We start from the raw sequence: 16,530 nt of genomic DNA on the forward strand, positions 1-16,530 counted from the left end.
AAGGTACCACTCTATGCATTGGAATTTATCTGTCTTTGCTTTTTCATTAATAAATCTGTGGTACCAAGTTATTTCTTCCATCAGCATAATAGTCCAGATACCATGTGGGCAATGCAGTGTTGGCCAGTGTCTTACATGATACCACCTATGGTTGAAGAGACCATAAAGAAGGCTGATCGCCGAAGAATTGATGCTTTGGAATTATGGTGCTGGAGGAGATTCTTGAGAGTCCCATGGACTGCAAGAGGATCAACCCTATCCATTCTGAAGGAAATCAGCCCTGAGTGCTCACTGGAAGGACAGATCCTGAAGCTGAGGCTCCAATACTTTGGCCACCTCACGAGAAGAGAAGACTCCCTGGAAAAGACCCTGATGTTGGGAAAGATGGAGGGCACAAGGAGAAGGGGACAACAGAGGACGAGATGGTTGGATAGTGTTCTCGAAGCTACCAGCATGAGTTTGACTAAACTGCGGGAGGCAGTGGAAGACAGAAGTGCCTGGCATGCTCTGGTCCATGGGGTCACGAAGAGTCAGACACGACTAAACGACTAAACAACAACAACATGGTTGAAGAGAGTCAATTCACAAACTGGGAATTCCCAAATAAAACTGCTAATCAGCAAAATACAGGAAATAATCTTTATTTATTTTCAGGGTTTTGCCATGTTTGTGTGTGTGTGATTTAGAAGGACACACATAGTAAAGGACACATAATAGTAAAATCTTGAAACTCCTGGTCTCCAGGAAATGGAAAGCCCGTGTGGAATATAAAACTCAAACGGATATATCAAAGTAGTACTTTTAGTGCCCTCTAGTGAGCCACTGGAAAAATTAGAACATAGTTTTCCCTCTGATCTGCAGATGACTATAAATGACTAATCTGCATTAAGTTGTATATCTGAGTTGTCCCTCTTGTTTCCTTCCCCCTCTTTTTTTTTATAAAAAAGCTAAAGTTTTATTTTGCAAGAAAGTTTAAAAAATTATGGGCAACAAAAAGGAGGAGCACACATAACGATGTAAGCAGATCGATAATTAAGGGGGAAAGGAAACTTACTAATTACAGCTCGTGGTGGTACAATACAACAGATTATATCAATCTTATGGAGACTGTGATTGTACTCAGGGATGTCAGCCAAGACTATGACCATGTGAATTGCATTGCCAACCCTCTGATTTCAATCAGAATACCCAATGAAATATGTTATCCCAGTACTTGACCCCAAGGACTGGAAAACTGGTCCATCTTGTGGGGAAAGATTCCATGTAGTAAAGTTTTCAGCAGCAGTCACATGGCTAATTCTTTTAATTGAGAGAACCTCACTTGCATGATATGCATAAAAGACCTAAGAAGTTGTATCTGTGCCTTTAGGTGATGGATGGCCAATTAAACAGACAGTAGGCGACTGTGGCATGGTTCTTCAGAAGGAGAAACTGGTTATGGCATCCTTTTCCAATTTGGTGCCCTCCAAATATTTTGCATGGCAAATTATCCGGACATACTCGTTGTTTTACTGATATCTTTTTGATAGCCAGTCTGCTCCAAGTAACACCTCTTGGTGTAGTTGTCAACACAATCTAAACTGTGCATATTATTCTTATTCTAATCCATCTCATAAATATTTTCCGGTGCACGGACACCAGTCTCCATAACATGTCGAATTCCTCCAGTGGCTGAGCTTGAGATTGCCACCTGACTGGAAAGAGAAAGCAAATATAAATCACGTTTGGGCTAAATGAAATATGTGAAGCCATAGCAATTACACTATCATTAAAATAACAAGTTTGATCATTCAACAAATTTTAGTATTCCCCAATTTTTGGAGTCTACCCTCTAGGTTAGTCTATGCACCAATTCCCTTCAGTTTTCTCGAGGCAGGAGTTTAAGACACACAGGTGTGTTTAGCTATTCTGACCTAGGACCTGGCTCCCTAAAGAACCCTGTGTATTGTTATGAAGCTGTTCAGCTATTTAGTTCTTGCAGGATGGGCCCTTTTGAGGATACTGCCATCTGCAGAGGCCCGCTTGATAGTCATGCACAAGAGCTCTTTCTCCTTATCGCTATCATATTCTAGAACGTGCTCCCCTCAGAGTTACGATTTTCCTTGTTTTTAGAAAAGGTATCAAGACACCTCTTTTTAATTTGGCCTTTTAAATATTTTTGTTGTGTTGTTGTTTGTACTGCTTTCATTGATTTTAAAGTTTTTATTTCTGCGAGTAAAGCAACAACACTTGCAATAAGCTACCTGACCCCGTGAGGGAGAGACCGTGATAGAAAGAAAGACAGCCAGTTCTTCCTCACTGATTCCTTCTTTTTTAGTAACTATTTGTTGGTAAAGTAGATCACTTCCTTTCAGGCTTTAGTTTCTTCCTGATTCTTCTCCAAGCTAGGGGTACTGTCTTGGTGACCTATACTCAGAATGGCTTTGGCTGCCTTGGGTTTGCATCTTGATGCTGCTATGAACATGTGCTGCAGCATCCAGGCCATACACCTGAGGTCTATGTCACCTCCCTGCCAGCTCCTTACTTTTTAAAAAATTCAGAAGAAGTGTCGGAGAGGGCAGATGTAAAAATCCCATTACAAATCATACACAAACTGAAACAATCTGGGCCCAATTAAGGATAACCTGAGGAAGACTTGTTTTCTGAAACCATCAAAATTGTACCTTATCAACATCTCTAGAAATAACTCAGGACCAAACAAAATGGACAAATAATGGTCATATGTTTTCTAGTGCTGAACTGAAAGTTACCAAGTGAAAATTCGTGGCTTGAATTTTAAAATCTGGGGGACAAAACATATCCACAGCTTTGTGTTTTGCTGCAGCCACCACCAGTTTTGTGGCAACAGCATTCTCCCTCTCCCTAAAATACTGTATTTTTTGCTCTATAAGACTCACTTTTTCTCTCCTAAAAAGTAAGGGGAAATGTGTGTGCGTCTTATGGAGCGAATGCAGGCTACGCAGCTATCCCAGAAGCCAGAACAGCAAGAGGGATTGCTGCTTTCACTGCGCAGCGATCCCTCTTGCCGTTCTGGCTTCTGAGATTCAGAATATTTTTTTTCTTGTTTTCCTTCTCCAAAAACTAGGTGCGCCCTGTGGTCTGGTGCGTCTTATAGAGCGAAAAATACGGTAATTACTCTGCAAATGCCATAGCATTGTTCTCAAGGATGTACTGAGAGATAGAAATGGTCACCAGAAATAACTCAATATACCCAGTGGGGTTTTTGGGGGTTTCTTTTTTTACCTTTTCTTTAAGCAGCAGACCATTACTTCATTTCATAATCTGCTTTTGAAATTCCCCTCATTTTGAAAATTGATATTCAGGCCTACCCTTCTGTCTGCTTCTCATAACTAGCCCCATGTGGCCTTGGGGGTGCTGCTGTTTGACACACATGGAAGTATTTGCATGCTTTAAATCCAGGCCTATAAACATCTTAATGTAACCCATGATGTTACCTATATATTTCCAGTGAATGTGAATATGTAGCACTCGTGCTGAACTCTCCAACTGTAATATTACTTCACTTTGTACCAGAACAATTGCAAGTTGTAGAATTACTATAGCATCTACTCTTCTTAGCATTAAACTAGAAACAGACTTGAATAGTAATTACCTTATAGAATTACTCATCTTCTGCTTCTTGTGTAAATACCCTGTGGGATGTTTTTAAAAAGCATAAATAATATAAAAGGCAGTTGCTTTCATTAGATTAAGAGTGAGATTATTATAGAGGAACTACCAAACAGTACTTCCTGATATTACTGCCCTCCAGAAAGTCTGTCCTATTTCCATATTTGTATGCAGCAAGTAAATCATCCTGATTTTGCTAGTAAGGCATTACCTGTAATATGTCTGCACTCTCATTGTTCCAAAATCAATTTTGATGAAAATAGGGCAAGAGACAACCAGGTTACTACTCCACAGTATTAGAATAATGAATTACAGTAATTGGCAATGAATACCGTTTGTGTTTATTGGTATTAAAAAATGTTAATTATTAACTATATATGGTTGTTTGTAAAAGATGCTATGCTTTTAGTGAATAACAACAACAAAAACAAGGATTGGTGGCTGCTATAACATCTGTGGACTGGACTTATTAAAAGCAGAGGTGCCAACTTGAATAAAATATTGCGGGGGCTGGTAAGCCCCACCCTACATAACTGCTCTCATGATGTGGCATACACATACCAGTTGAATAGCAATGCCCATCAACTTTGCCCCCCACCCCCCAAATATTTTACTGGGTTGCCAAAGACTCCTCTGCCCCTAGGATTTGGCTCCTCTGCTAGAGGCATAGAAAAGTTGTAAATTGACAGGCGTTGCATGCAGTGGCATGAAAAGCTTTGTGTTTATATTGGGACAGGGATGGAGAACTTGTGGTCTTCCACATGTTGCTGGAATTCAGCTCCCATGAGCCCCAGTCAGCATGACCAATAGCCAGGGATGATGAGAGCTGTAATCCACAAATTTAGCAACTCTGTGTATAGTTTACAAAAATTCCTTAACAATAATGTATGACATTTTAACAATTTATAATACAGTGGTACCTCGGTTTGCAAACTTAATCCATTCCGGAAGTCTGTTCTTAAACCAAAGCTGTTCTTAAACCGAGATGTGCTTTCCCTAATGAGGCCTCCCACCACCGGTCCCCTTCCACCATTCGGCTTCCGTTCGTAGACCGAGGTAAAGTTCACTAACCGGAACACTACTTTTGGTTTTGTCGAGTTCTTATACTGAATAGTTCGTAAACAGGGCTATTCGTAAACCGAGGTACCACTGTACATGAAACCTTAACTAATATATACAATGCCAAAATAATAACCACATGCACAACTCAATATCTCAAAGCCAAACGGTCCAAATATTTTTGAAATACATCCATGAGAACTGCTCTCTATATGTGTACTTGTGCTGGTGCGAACCAACAGAGGGATGTAGGATACTCCAGAACAGATTTAGAGGGCACATGAGGGCAGAGGCATGGTGTGATGGGCCAGGGAGGCCATGACCCTGGGCACACACCTGACTGTGCTCCCACAACAGGCACAGAGTCCTGCTGGCAGGTGAGTTTGACTAGTGGGCAGGTGGATAGAGGCAACGGGCAAGTAGCCTGTTGACGGCGGGCTCTGTTCATCCTCCACAAGCATCCCCTGGTGCGTGTCCCCACCCCAGCTACCCAGTCTACCAGGAGGTGCAATACTTGCCCCATCCCAGGAGCTGGCAAACCCATGCTACACCACTGCACGAGGGGAGGAGAGGCAAAAAGACCCATTGTGCTAGTGGTGATCCTTACACTATTGGGACCTTGACATAGCGCTGCATTGAATACAATCCTTTAGTCCCACAAATATTGACTAATAATGATACTGCATCTCTTCCAGCACTAGCCCTGAGAGATTCTGTCTTCCCTCCCTGTGATGGTTCTAGGGGTTGCTTGTGCGTAAATCGGTGCCACACCTGGCTGGGTTGCCTGAGTGAACCTTTTCTGTCCGGACAGCCACTCGCCCGTGGCTGTCTCAATTGCTGGCAGAATCCGTCAGTGGGCGTTTCTTGAACTTCTTCCAGCAAAGAAGCTCTTTGTCGCCTAGTCTCCGCCTACTCTCCCTGCGCGGAAGCCTTCTGTGCAAGGAGGGTGTGGGCAGCGGAGGACCCGTGCTCTCCCCGCTGGTCCCCGGCGAAGAGTCGTGGGACCGCCTCGCCGACTCCCCCATCTGCCCCCCTTCTCTACTGGTGCTACGCTGATTTCCTTCCCCAGAAGATGGGCTGCTTCTCCCCATCCCAGGACGCTCTCCGGAATCCCTCTGGAGCCCTCCCTCTCCCTCTGGCTCCGATGGCAGTTCCCTGACACTCCCTCATTTGCCAATGTTGAAAAATATACAGCGAAATTCTGCAAAACTACAGGAATACTTACACTTAAGTGCCAGCATTGCCACAATGAGCAATAATACTACTGCACATGTTCCAATGCCAACATATAGGGCTGTCCTTGAAGGTTCTTCTTTTCTTTCTTCTCTTGTTAGTGTGGTAAAATGTACATAAATATTCTGCAAAAAATAATAATACAGAAATGACCTCGCTGAGTAGAAACTGAAAAGTGCAATACAAACACTTATGTCCAGATATAACAGATTACCTTTCAAACAAGTTACTTATACAGAAATGGAATTAATAGGGTAATTTAGATGAGGTGAGCTAATCTGCTAGGAGTGTTATAGTACTGAAAATTATGCTTGTACTCATGAAATCTGATGAGATACCGTACTTTTCTGTGTATAAGACAAGTGTTTTTTTCCCTTTCAAATGATCTCCAAACTGGGGGGGGGGGGTCGTCTTATACACGCTTAGTGCAGAATTGGCATGGAGGATTGGTCGTTTTCGGGAGCAGGAGATTGTCAGTTGTGTTTGGGTGGGTGATTGGTGGCTGCGGCAAGCACTGCTTTCAATTTGCTGTGGTGGTGGCAATGGGGGGGTGATTTGCGTCATCTGTTGTCGCGCTGGCTAACGATTGGTGGGTTTTTCGAGTTGTGCTGCTCATTATGGTGGGTGAGTGGTTTTTTGTGTTTTTTTTTTTTTGCAATCACCCCAAAAAAGCTCAACAACTCTGGGCAATATCCTCCCATTTTCTTAAATTTGAGTCCCCATAAATAGGGAGCATCTTATACATGGAGGTGTTTTAGACACAGAAAAATACAGTAAATTATTATCCTAATGGTAAAAATGTCTGTTTTATATATCCATCTATGTGCACAATACTTTACAAAGCAGAAAAGGACACTTTCAATCTGAGAACAATCACAGGGAAAGACAGTAGGTGGAGGATGGAGGCGAGATAAAACAAGAAGGAATATTAATTTAGTTATACTTAAGCTTAATAGAGTAGAGTATGGGGGGGGGGGATAAGAGAGTCTGCCAAAGGCTTCATGTAAGAGGAAAAGAAGAAGTCGCTTATTTATGGTTTCACTCACCAAAAATGATGTATAGCAATAACAAGAAAGAACAATATTTAACACAGATAAGTTTTGGAAGGACATTTTGTACCTAAAAGTTATGTAACATTACCATCAATCTGCAAAGAGGCCATGCAGATACCTACATCCTGTGGGGATTGTGTGCTGGACATCCATCTTGGTTCCAAAGCAAAGTAAGTTTCAGTGAAGTGTATAGTAGCTAGACAAAGCAAAGATAAAGCAGCATACTCATTCATACAACCTGGATTCACAGTGCTGGTGCTGACCTTTAAAGCCCTAAATGGCCTCAGCCCAGTATACCTGAAGGAGCATCTCCACCCCCATCGTTCAGCTCGGACACTGAGGTCCAGCGCCAAGGACCTTCTGGTGGTTCCGTCATTGCGAGAAGCAAAGCTACAGGGAACCAGGCAGAGGGCCTTCTCGGTAGTGGTGCCCGCCCTGGGGAACGCCCTCCCATCAAATGTCAATGAAATAAACAACTATCTGACTTTTAGAAGACATCTGAAGGCAGCCCTGTTTAGGGAAGTTTTTCATGTTTGAAGTTGTATTGTATTTTTAATATTCTATTGGGAGCCACCAGATGGGTGGGGTACAAATAAATAATTATAATTATAATTATACATGTCTTTGTCTTTGAATACATAAAGGGATACTCCTGGATGATGAGTCCCATGTTATATGCATGGATAATAAAATCTAGTGTTGTCAGTTTAAAATGGGAGTTAAGCACACTCACTATTTCTTCTAATTTATTCTTTATTCTTTTTTTTCAGAGTTACAGTCAACACTTCATTTCACTCCATGCTTCACTAGACTTGAGACTAACCAATGGAGACTAACAAATTCACAATCCATCTATATACACATACCTGGTACTCTAGCTGAAGTTGGACTCCAGTTCCCTGATTAAGAAAAAGAACAGATAAGTCAGTTGCACCATACCATATTTAGCAAAAATGTAAGTGAACCTCTTTGAGCCCAACTACCTGATTTGTACCTGTCCAATGTTCCAAGGGCCAAAGTTCTTACAGGTATGTCCTGTTTGGAATAAATTGTCTCACAGACCATTTGACAGTACCTGGCAGGTCTATTTAGTTTGCAGGCTTAAGGTTCCACACTACTGCTATATTAGCTTTGGGTACAAGCCCCAAAAGCATTAGATACAATGGAATATATTTAGCACTTGTGCCTGAAGCTAATATAGTAAAGAATCGTGTGAACATCTACTGGTCATTGAGGTTTACCAAACTATGGATGGCTGTGCAGAAGTTGCATTCACACATATACTTTGGACTTGCCCAGTGGTCTCTTCCTTTTAGCAGGAGATCAACTGCTGTCTCATTTTTAGTTTTACCTTTCATTCCAGCAGAGGTCAGCTATGACCAAGCCCTCTAATCATGAACCAAATTCCTGCTGCAACTTTTATATTTCATTTTTTTTTTAAAGTAATTTTTATTGGGTTTTCACATTTTTTAAAAAACACACAGATCAAAACAAAAACAAAACATGTATAATTTCATAACCTTACTTTCTTAACCCCACTCCCTGACTTCCCCCCACCCCCCCTTCATACATCCCAAATCCAATAATTAACTCAGCAAATTCTTATCTCTCTTCTTTAACATATTATTGTTATTTTTAAAATTAATTCTTATTACTTGGCCAAATTTTACTTATCCAATTTTCTTATAAATATTAAGTCCTTTTCTAAGGTCGACCCAAATTCCCTTCCACGAATTTTCCCCTTTTTATATTAAATGTAGGTCATAATAGCCAAACACAAAAGTCATAAAAGTTTTAAAATTCTGTTCTCCCCTCCCTCCCTACCCCGGTTTCTGTCCCTTCCCAAATAAGTGTCCACAAAACAGTTCTTAGCCTGGATTCCTCACATCAGAGGCCTTCAAGTCTCTGTCAGTCTCTCTCTGCTGGTTTTGTTGGTAGCCCTCTTTGTTGGTCCTCAGTTCTCGAAGGAGCTCTGGCACAGTCTCATCAAATTTTCTTCCATCCAAAATACTTGGTAACAGCTGCTGCAACAAGCCAACTGATCTCCCATGCTCAAAGAGGAAGCCCCAGTCCTATTTCTTGTTTCTTTTAAGTTCCAATATTCCAAGTGTTCCATGGGCTTCCTCTTTCCACTTTCGCATCTTTCGCAAATTGGTAATCCCAAGATCTTCTTCTTTATGTTCTAGCAGTGTAGGCTTCAAATTGGTACTCTCCTGTAGTTTCTTAACTCCTTCTTCCCTCTCCTCCAGTTCCAAAAAAGTCTCCTCTGGTTCAGCTGCAGATTTCGTTTCAGTCAGATCCTTTATGCATTCAGCAGGGTTGCTTGTTTTAGAGTTCAAGGTTATAAGTTGTTTGTTCATAGCCATGCTTTGCTCTTGCAGTATTCCCACGAGAAGAAACATTCTTTCTATCTCTGCCTGTAATTTTCCATCTGTAGCCATTGTATTGTTTCAAAGTTTCCCCTAGGGGGATTCTAGTTACTTAATAGTCCTTTCCCAACAAATCTATTGCTTTGTTATTTGTAACTACTTTGTTCCCAAGCACTTTAATTCAAATGTAGCAAATTTAGTCCAGAGAGATGTTAAACAGTAAAAAATTTTTCCTTTAACTGCCCATTTGACAGCTCCTTTGACAGCTGTCAAACTCCTTGTTCCTTTTCCTCCAGCTCACACACAGGGACACTCCCTAGTCGGGGGGGGGGGTTAGACAAAAGCTTCTAAAGTTCAACTCTTACTCTCCAGCACAAATCTTCTTCTGTCAAATTCATGGAATTAATATATTTTAACTCGTACCGAAAAAAAAGATCTCTCCACCTTAGTTCTCCGATCCTTGCTTTAAATCTTTTGTAAATAGAGGGGGTGCGGACTTCCCTTTAGCACATCCCCCGGTCGTACCGAATTTAAAGGTAAAAATTTTAAAGTCCAAATTCCATTCTACTCACGGGTTATTTCAAGTCCAAATTTCAGGGAAAAAAGTCAGCGCTCTCCGGCCATGGCTTGCGGCTTCGCTCCACTGCAGTAGCGGTCTACTCACAGCACCACGCCACTCTCCGTACCCTCTCCGTAGCCTTTAAAAAGGCTCTTCGTGGGTCAGGGGGCGCTTGAGGTGCCCACCGAGTCACCAAGTCCGCAGGCTTCCGCGCCTGCGGTTTCTAAGGGTCCCCGCGTCGCCGTCGCGGTGAGACCCATCTGCAACAGAGCCGATTCCCTCCGGAGCTCGGAGGGAATCCGCCATTAGCCGATCGCGCTAACCCGGAAGTGCAACTTTTATATTTCAGCATGTCATATGGCCTGAAAATCTGAGCCATCAACTTGTTGGATTGAAGTCTTGCTTGGCACAGGACTAATTCTAAGAATATGAGTATGTAACAGCAGAAACCCTCTCTTCCTCCCTACCTTTAGTTGTGAGTACAAATACAGGTGTATATTTGTGTGTGAAGGAAATGTGATTATTGGGTATTTATGAAGGATTTAAGGGCATTGTCAGGGGTTCAGGAGCAGAGGCACAGGGAAGAGAGGAGATGGAGAGCGAAGGGGAAGAATCTGAGGGGAGCGTAGGAGAAGAGGACAGTGGACCGAGGGATTCCATGAGCCTCTCCAGCGAATCGGAAGATTCACAGAAGGGGGCGCCAGTGGCCAGGGGTAGGGGGTTCCCAAGGGGAACGCCCCAGAAGCAAGGGGGCAGCAGGGACTCCCAGAGCAGTAGTTGGAAATCAGGACCAGCTTCCCCACCAGAGCAGAGTGGGGGGGAAGAGTCCCAAGGATCGGGGCCAGTGCATTCTCCACCAGGGAGAGAAGATAAGGCAGGGCTGACCACACCTCCATCGGAGAGTCAGACAACGGAGGGGAGGTCAGATCCGGCCAGTATCCCGGAAGAGGGAAGCAGTGACAGAAGTAGTGTAACGGTCAGGAGGAAGGTCACTGGGTTGGCGCGAGAGGCAAGTTCAAATGTACAGGAGCGCGGGACAGCAGAGAATGAGGATTGGGAACCGGGTCCTAAAGCCCGCCGGAGGGAGGGGGAGGAGCTAAGCGACTCAGCGTCGGAAGAGTCCAGAAAGGGCAATGCCCCAGCGGGCAGGAGGACCCAGAGGAGGAGAGAGCAGCGTAAAAGGTGGAGCAGGGCTAGGATCTTAAACTGGTGTCATAGGGGAGGAGACTCAGACGGTACTTCGCCGGTCTAGGCTTTAAGACGTAGAGCTGCGTGCTGCGGCTTTGAAATGGAAACTGAACCTCAATAAAGACTTTTGTACATAACGACAGCCTAGCGTTGGTCCTCTGTGAGCTGGGACCTAGAGGCAGCTCTGACAGGCATGATGACAAAAGAACTGCTTTGCTGCAGTAAACCAAAAGCCCATCGAGTCAAGAAATAATTTCCATTTAGCTATTGATAGCCATCCTCTGCAAATATGCATAATCATTTTTTGATGCTACCCATGTTTGGGGGGGGGGGAATAGACATGATTTATTGGATTTATTGGATTTATTGGATTGCTAACCTTCATAGCAGAAGCTCTACATTTTTTTGTAAAAAGTTTTATCAAGACCCTTTAACATTTTGCCAAACTTAAAAATATGCTGCAAATATTGTCTTAGGTAGTGACAAACTGGCATATGCCTGGTGGAAGCATTCTGCTCACCTTTCTCAATCACAACTTCAATGTTATGTTTCAGATCGTTGAACAAGCCACTTATGTCCACACGACAACAGTATGTTCCCGAATCTTCTTGTGTTACGTTCACAATTGTCAGAGACACATCTCCTTGATGAACATCTCCCAGTAGATAATACTTGCTATCCTTCTTATGTATTGATTTCCATTCGTTAGTATGGAAAATTTGACTGGAACACCAAGATAGAGGGCAACTTCCTCGCCCCCAGCATATGGTTCTGATCCCATTTTCCACAGTAGAATAACGACAGGGTAAAGTGATGTTCTGGCCCACTTTTCCCTGTATTGTAGTCCCAGAAACTGATGTCAACAAGCATGTAGGGGAAGACACTACAGTTACAAAAAAGGAAAGAAAAAAAGAATGGAATTATGACAAACTGTGGGAACAACACTGTATTTGTAAAAAGATTTCCATCTCAGCAACTTTCCTAAAGCCTAATATTATGCTGACTTGGTAATTTGAAAATATTCTGCCCAGGCACATATTCCAACACCTCGGCTCAGTCTCTTGAGTTGAAGCCCAGAAAATGAAGAGCAAACACACCCAAACTATGCTGAACAATAATGTGGGTGCTCAAACAGTAAGTATGTTTCTCCATGACAAAATGTTTAGTCATTTATGGGGGGCGGATTCATAGGGCTGTATCCAATGGCGTCCATTCAATATCAGAAAGCTCTTTGAGCTAATAGAACCGTAGAGGAATGGGGAAGGAATCTGATTTTTGAATGGGGACCTTTGGAACAATGTGGAAGGTAGTGGGGTTGCAGGGAAGAGGGTGAGTTATAGGCTCCCTGTTCTGCTGAGAAACTCTTTTCTGGATCAAAGAGCTTTCCATCAGCAGAGGAATACCATTGGACCCCTGGGGGTCCATGGAACACACCCAGGGGACTTGCTTATCTTGTTATATACACGGTGAAAGCCTTCCACAGATCATCCAGCCTCTGCTCAAGGGAAAAACTTGTGTAAGAGTTGCTGGGTGGCAAGTGAGCTGGGACTGAGTAAAAACCTCTGACACAGTTTCTTGGGGCTTTTGCGCTTAGAGGGGGCAGGGGAGAGGAGAGCAAATGGTTCGCTCCACGGGGCGGATTCACATGCCTATCATTTTTTTGCTCTTGCTCTTGCCCTTGCTCTCTACTTTTTAACTAAAAATAAGTTCTAATTTCTTCCAAGGACTATCAAGTTTAGAGGACTCTCCCACTGCTTGTGGGTAGGGTTTTCAGTGAATCTTGCCTTATGAGTTTGGGATTCAGGTCTCGGCTTGGAAGTCCAACAGGGACAATAGCTAAGCAAATTGCCACTGTAATTAGCATAGCATTTTGTTTTCTTGTTTTCTGAGTCAAGCTATGTGGCTACATTTGGGGGTGGGAGGAAACAGATGTAGGGCAGAAACCAAATAAATTAAAAAGTTGGTTGTTTCTATTGGGTAATAAGCAAGAATAAAAACCTCACTCCAAATAAGTACTGTATTTAACTAATTAATCCATTTAAGCCAGAGATGAAATGGGCACAGAAGGACTGTATTATAAATTACTACTGCTGCTGCTATTACTACTACCACCACCAAAATTACAAAATTCCATCTGTTTTCTACTCAGTCTTCACCAATACTTTATCAAGCCCTGACCAAGCCTTCACCTATGTCTTGAAGATGCAAGATCCCTCAGATTGCAGAAACTTATGCTACAAAGTTTTGCTAAGATGCACCATCTCAGATTACAAGTAAGGAATAGCATATAAAAAGCCTTCTGCATATAGAGCACTTGCAAGTTCTATACACAGTTCCTTTTTTAAAATTCAGTTGCAGTGTAGCAATGGAGAACTTTTCCTACTGTCTGGGGATAGGCAATAGCTCAGGGTAGAGCATCTGCTTTGCGCATGCCCTGGCACCTCTGGGTAGGACCGGCAGAGATCCTTATCTGAAATCATGGAGAACTATTGCCATTAACTGTAGAGACAATACTGAGCCAAATGGATCAGTGGTCTGACTCAATAGTTTTTCTGACAGATACAAAATTTCATGTGATCAGTTGAACAACTTTCTGTGGTTGTGTATGGTAGCCTACTTAGCAGACATTTTCACATACTTGAGCACTCTCAACACAAGCCTTCAAGGTAGTGATGTGAATATTTTTTATGTTGAAGATAAGACTGCGGCAGTGATTTAAAAATTATGATTATGGGCAAGCTGAGGTAGTAGCCTCACTAATATCCCAACACTGGAGACATTTCTGGGGGCCAATGACATAGAATTGATGCCATAAGTAAAACATTACATCACTGAGCACCTGCGTGATTTAGCGACCAGCATCAGAGATTACTTCCCTGCACAAAATCCTGAGCACTCATGTGTAAGGAATCCTTTTGAATGTGGTGATGTACAACTATCTGCAGAAGAGCAAGATGTACCTGTTGATGTGACATGTGATGGTTCATTGAAATCATTTTTAAAAGAATGTAGACTGGACCAATTCTGGGTGAAGGTTTCTGCTGATTATAAGACGTTAGGTGAAAAAGCTTTGACATCTAGTTCCCTTTTGTTCCACATATCATTGTGAACAAACATTTTCAACATTTTGTTATATGAAGAACAAGCATAGAAATCAACTTGCTGCTGAACCAGACTGGAGGATAAAAGTAGGAAATATTGAACCAGATGTGGAAAGGATTGTTTGGGACTAAATGAGGCATGATTTCTCCCATCACATTTAGCTTTAGTGTGAGAAAAAGAAAATAAAAATATGTTCTCTACCAGAAACAAAAGAGCATTTGCGCTGGTGGGAAGCCCCTTGGCGGTTAAGGACTGTGGTCAGATTTTGCAGGAACAGAATATCATTTTCTTTCAAATGCTGAAGTCTGTATGCTGATAGCATGTGACTCATATCCTCACAGCTCTTGCTGACGCTGTTGAACCCCGTGTTTCAAATCATACAAATTGATACTGTGCAGGGACATCATAGCATATTGTAGCACAGAACCAGGTATTCTGGAAACCTAGGGTTTATAGTTTTCACATGGTTATCACAAGGATCTGTTCCAGTTAAGTGAACATGCATTACATGCAGTCAGCCTCAATAACATCTTAATATGTCACATGGTTGATGCTGACTGTTAGGAAATGAATGTAGTATTAGTGCCTAAGCTCTTGAAATCATATACCTTATGCAAATAACAGCAACATGTTAACTTTCTCTCATTCCTGCATCTTCATCCCTAAGCACGTTTACTAAGAGGCAAGTCAATTTAGGTATATATCTGGTATTACAGCCTTAAAAGGAGTATGTTAGAAATCACAGTCATTTGCCAGATGTCTAGTCTTGAATTAAAGAGAATTAAATATTTACATACTGAACAATTACTCTGTACAAGTCTAAAACAATGATTTCCCAGAAGTGCAACTCCATAATTTATAATTTTGTTAATGTTTGATTACCTGTAAAGACCACCAACAGAATTCGTTCCAGGGGAAACATGGTATAGGCTTAGATGGCAGCAGAGGGTGGCTTTGTTCCTACTGCAAGCGGAGATTTAACAGAATGCTCATTTCACAACCAAGCTTCTGACTTCTCTAATTTCTGATCTACATCATGTGTGACCTAAGTCACAGAACTCAGCAGCAGGCTTGCTTTCTTTTCCCCGCCCTGTGGTTAGTTCACATCTCACTGGGCCACCCAATGCTGGTGTTTTGTAAATACTGTGGACATCTTGGTTAAAAGGCAACAAACTTCCACAGCAATGACAAAATGCTTTGCTCAGGACATCAGAGGATGGGATTTGTTCTGTACAGTACTCCCATAATCTTCAGAAAGTGCCCATAAGATTTAAATGTGAAGATAAAGGCTTTCTCATTATACTGTTCTACACCATCATCTTTTTTTTATTGCAAAGTGTGGCTGGAAAGTTATGTGTAGACAGGGAATTAGCATTCAGGCTAGGATTCAACTATTACAGGGTCTTGATGTTCTTCAAATTAATGGCTTGCTAAAGAAACTAATAGATTAGAATTAATCTAGCGCATGCACATTCACTGTGTCTTTAAAGAGAAAGAGAAGCAACCAAGCCTCCCTCCCCATTTCCAGGGGTGGAGGACATGGTGGTGTGGCAGTGCTTATCTGGAGAGCTGAATCACTGATTACTGGGAAGGAGTGGGTGAGGTCTGTGCAGTTCAAATGCTCCAGCAGAAGCACCAATTTGGGTCTGCGGGTGTGTTTGCATTGCACTAACCTCCTTGTGTTAAGCAGCAGAGACACTACTGTTTGAAGGTCAGGTAAGCACCACTGTGAGCAGCTGTCTGCTGTTGCCTATTTTGTGCCTTAATCTTGCCAACATCTTGAGTTTTTAATACATGCAGCTGCATCAACTTCAAATAATAATTTATAATAATAATTTATTATTTGTACCCCGCCCATCTGGCTGGGTCTCCCCAGCCACTCTGGGCGGCTTCCATAAAAACCAAAAATACACTAAAATATCACAGATTAAAAACTTCCCTGAACAGGGCTGCCTTAAGATATCTTCTGAATGTCAGGTAGTTATTTATTGCTTTGACATCTGATGGGAGGGCGTTCCACAGGGCAGGCGCCACAACCGAGAAGGCCCTCTGCCTGGTTCCCTGTAGCTTTGCTTCTCGCAATGAGGGAACCGCCAGAAGGCCCTCAGCACTGGACCTCAGCGTCCGGGCAGAACAATGGAGGTGGAGACGCTCCTTCAGGTATACTGGGCCGAGGCCGTTTAGGGCTTTAAAGGTCAACACCAGCACTTTGAATTGTGCTCGGAAACGTACTGGGAGCCAATGTAGGTCTTTCAAGACCGGTGTTATGTGGTCTCGGCGGCCGCCCCCAGTCACCAGTCTAGCTGCCGCATTCTGGATTAGTTGTAGTTTCCGAGTC

General features: G+C 42.6%; 1 protein-coding gene across 1 annotated transcript; it reads right to left on the reverse strand.

Annotated features, from left to right (window-relative positions):
- Nucleotides 1-625: 625 nt before the first annotated feature.
- Nucleotides 626-15,375, reverse strand: HAVCR2 (hepatitis A virus cellular receptor 2). The gene is made up of 7 exons (XM_079968334.1): nucleotides 15,075-15,375; nucleotides 11,611-11,973; nucleotides 7,841-7,873; nucleotides 7,097-7,170; nucleotides 5,915-6,047; nucleotides 3,614-3,653; nucleotides 626-1,694 (listed from the first exon to the last, which is right to left on the reverse strand). The coding sequence occupies exons 1-7, from the start codon at nucleotides 15,112-15,114 to the stop codon at nucleotides 1,601-1,603; spliced, it is 777 nt and encodes a 258-aa protein (XP_079824460.1). The 5' UTR covers nucleotides 15,115-15,375; the 3' UTR covers nucleotides 626-1,600.
- Between the last annotated feature and the right edge of the window lie 1,155 nt (nucleotides 15,376-16,530).

This window comes from Podarcis cretensis (genome assembly GCF_951804945.1).
Source record: "Podarcis cretensis genome assembly, chromosome: 2".
Lineage (NCBI taxonomy): Eukaryota > Metazoa > Chordata > Lepidosauria > Squamata > Lacertidae > Podarcis > Podarcis cretensis.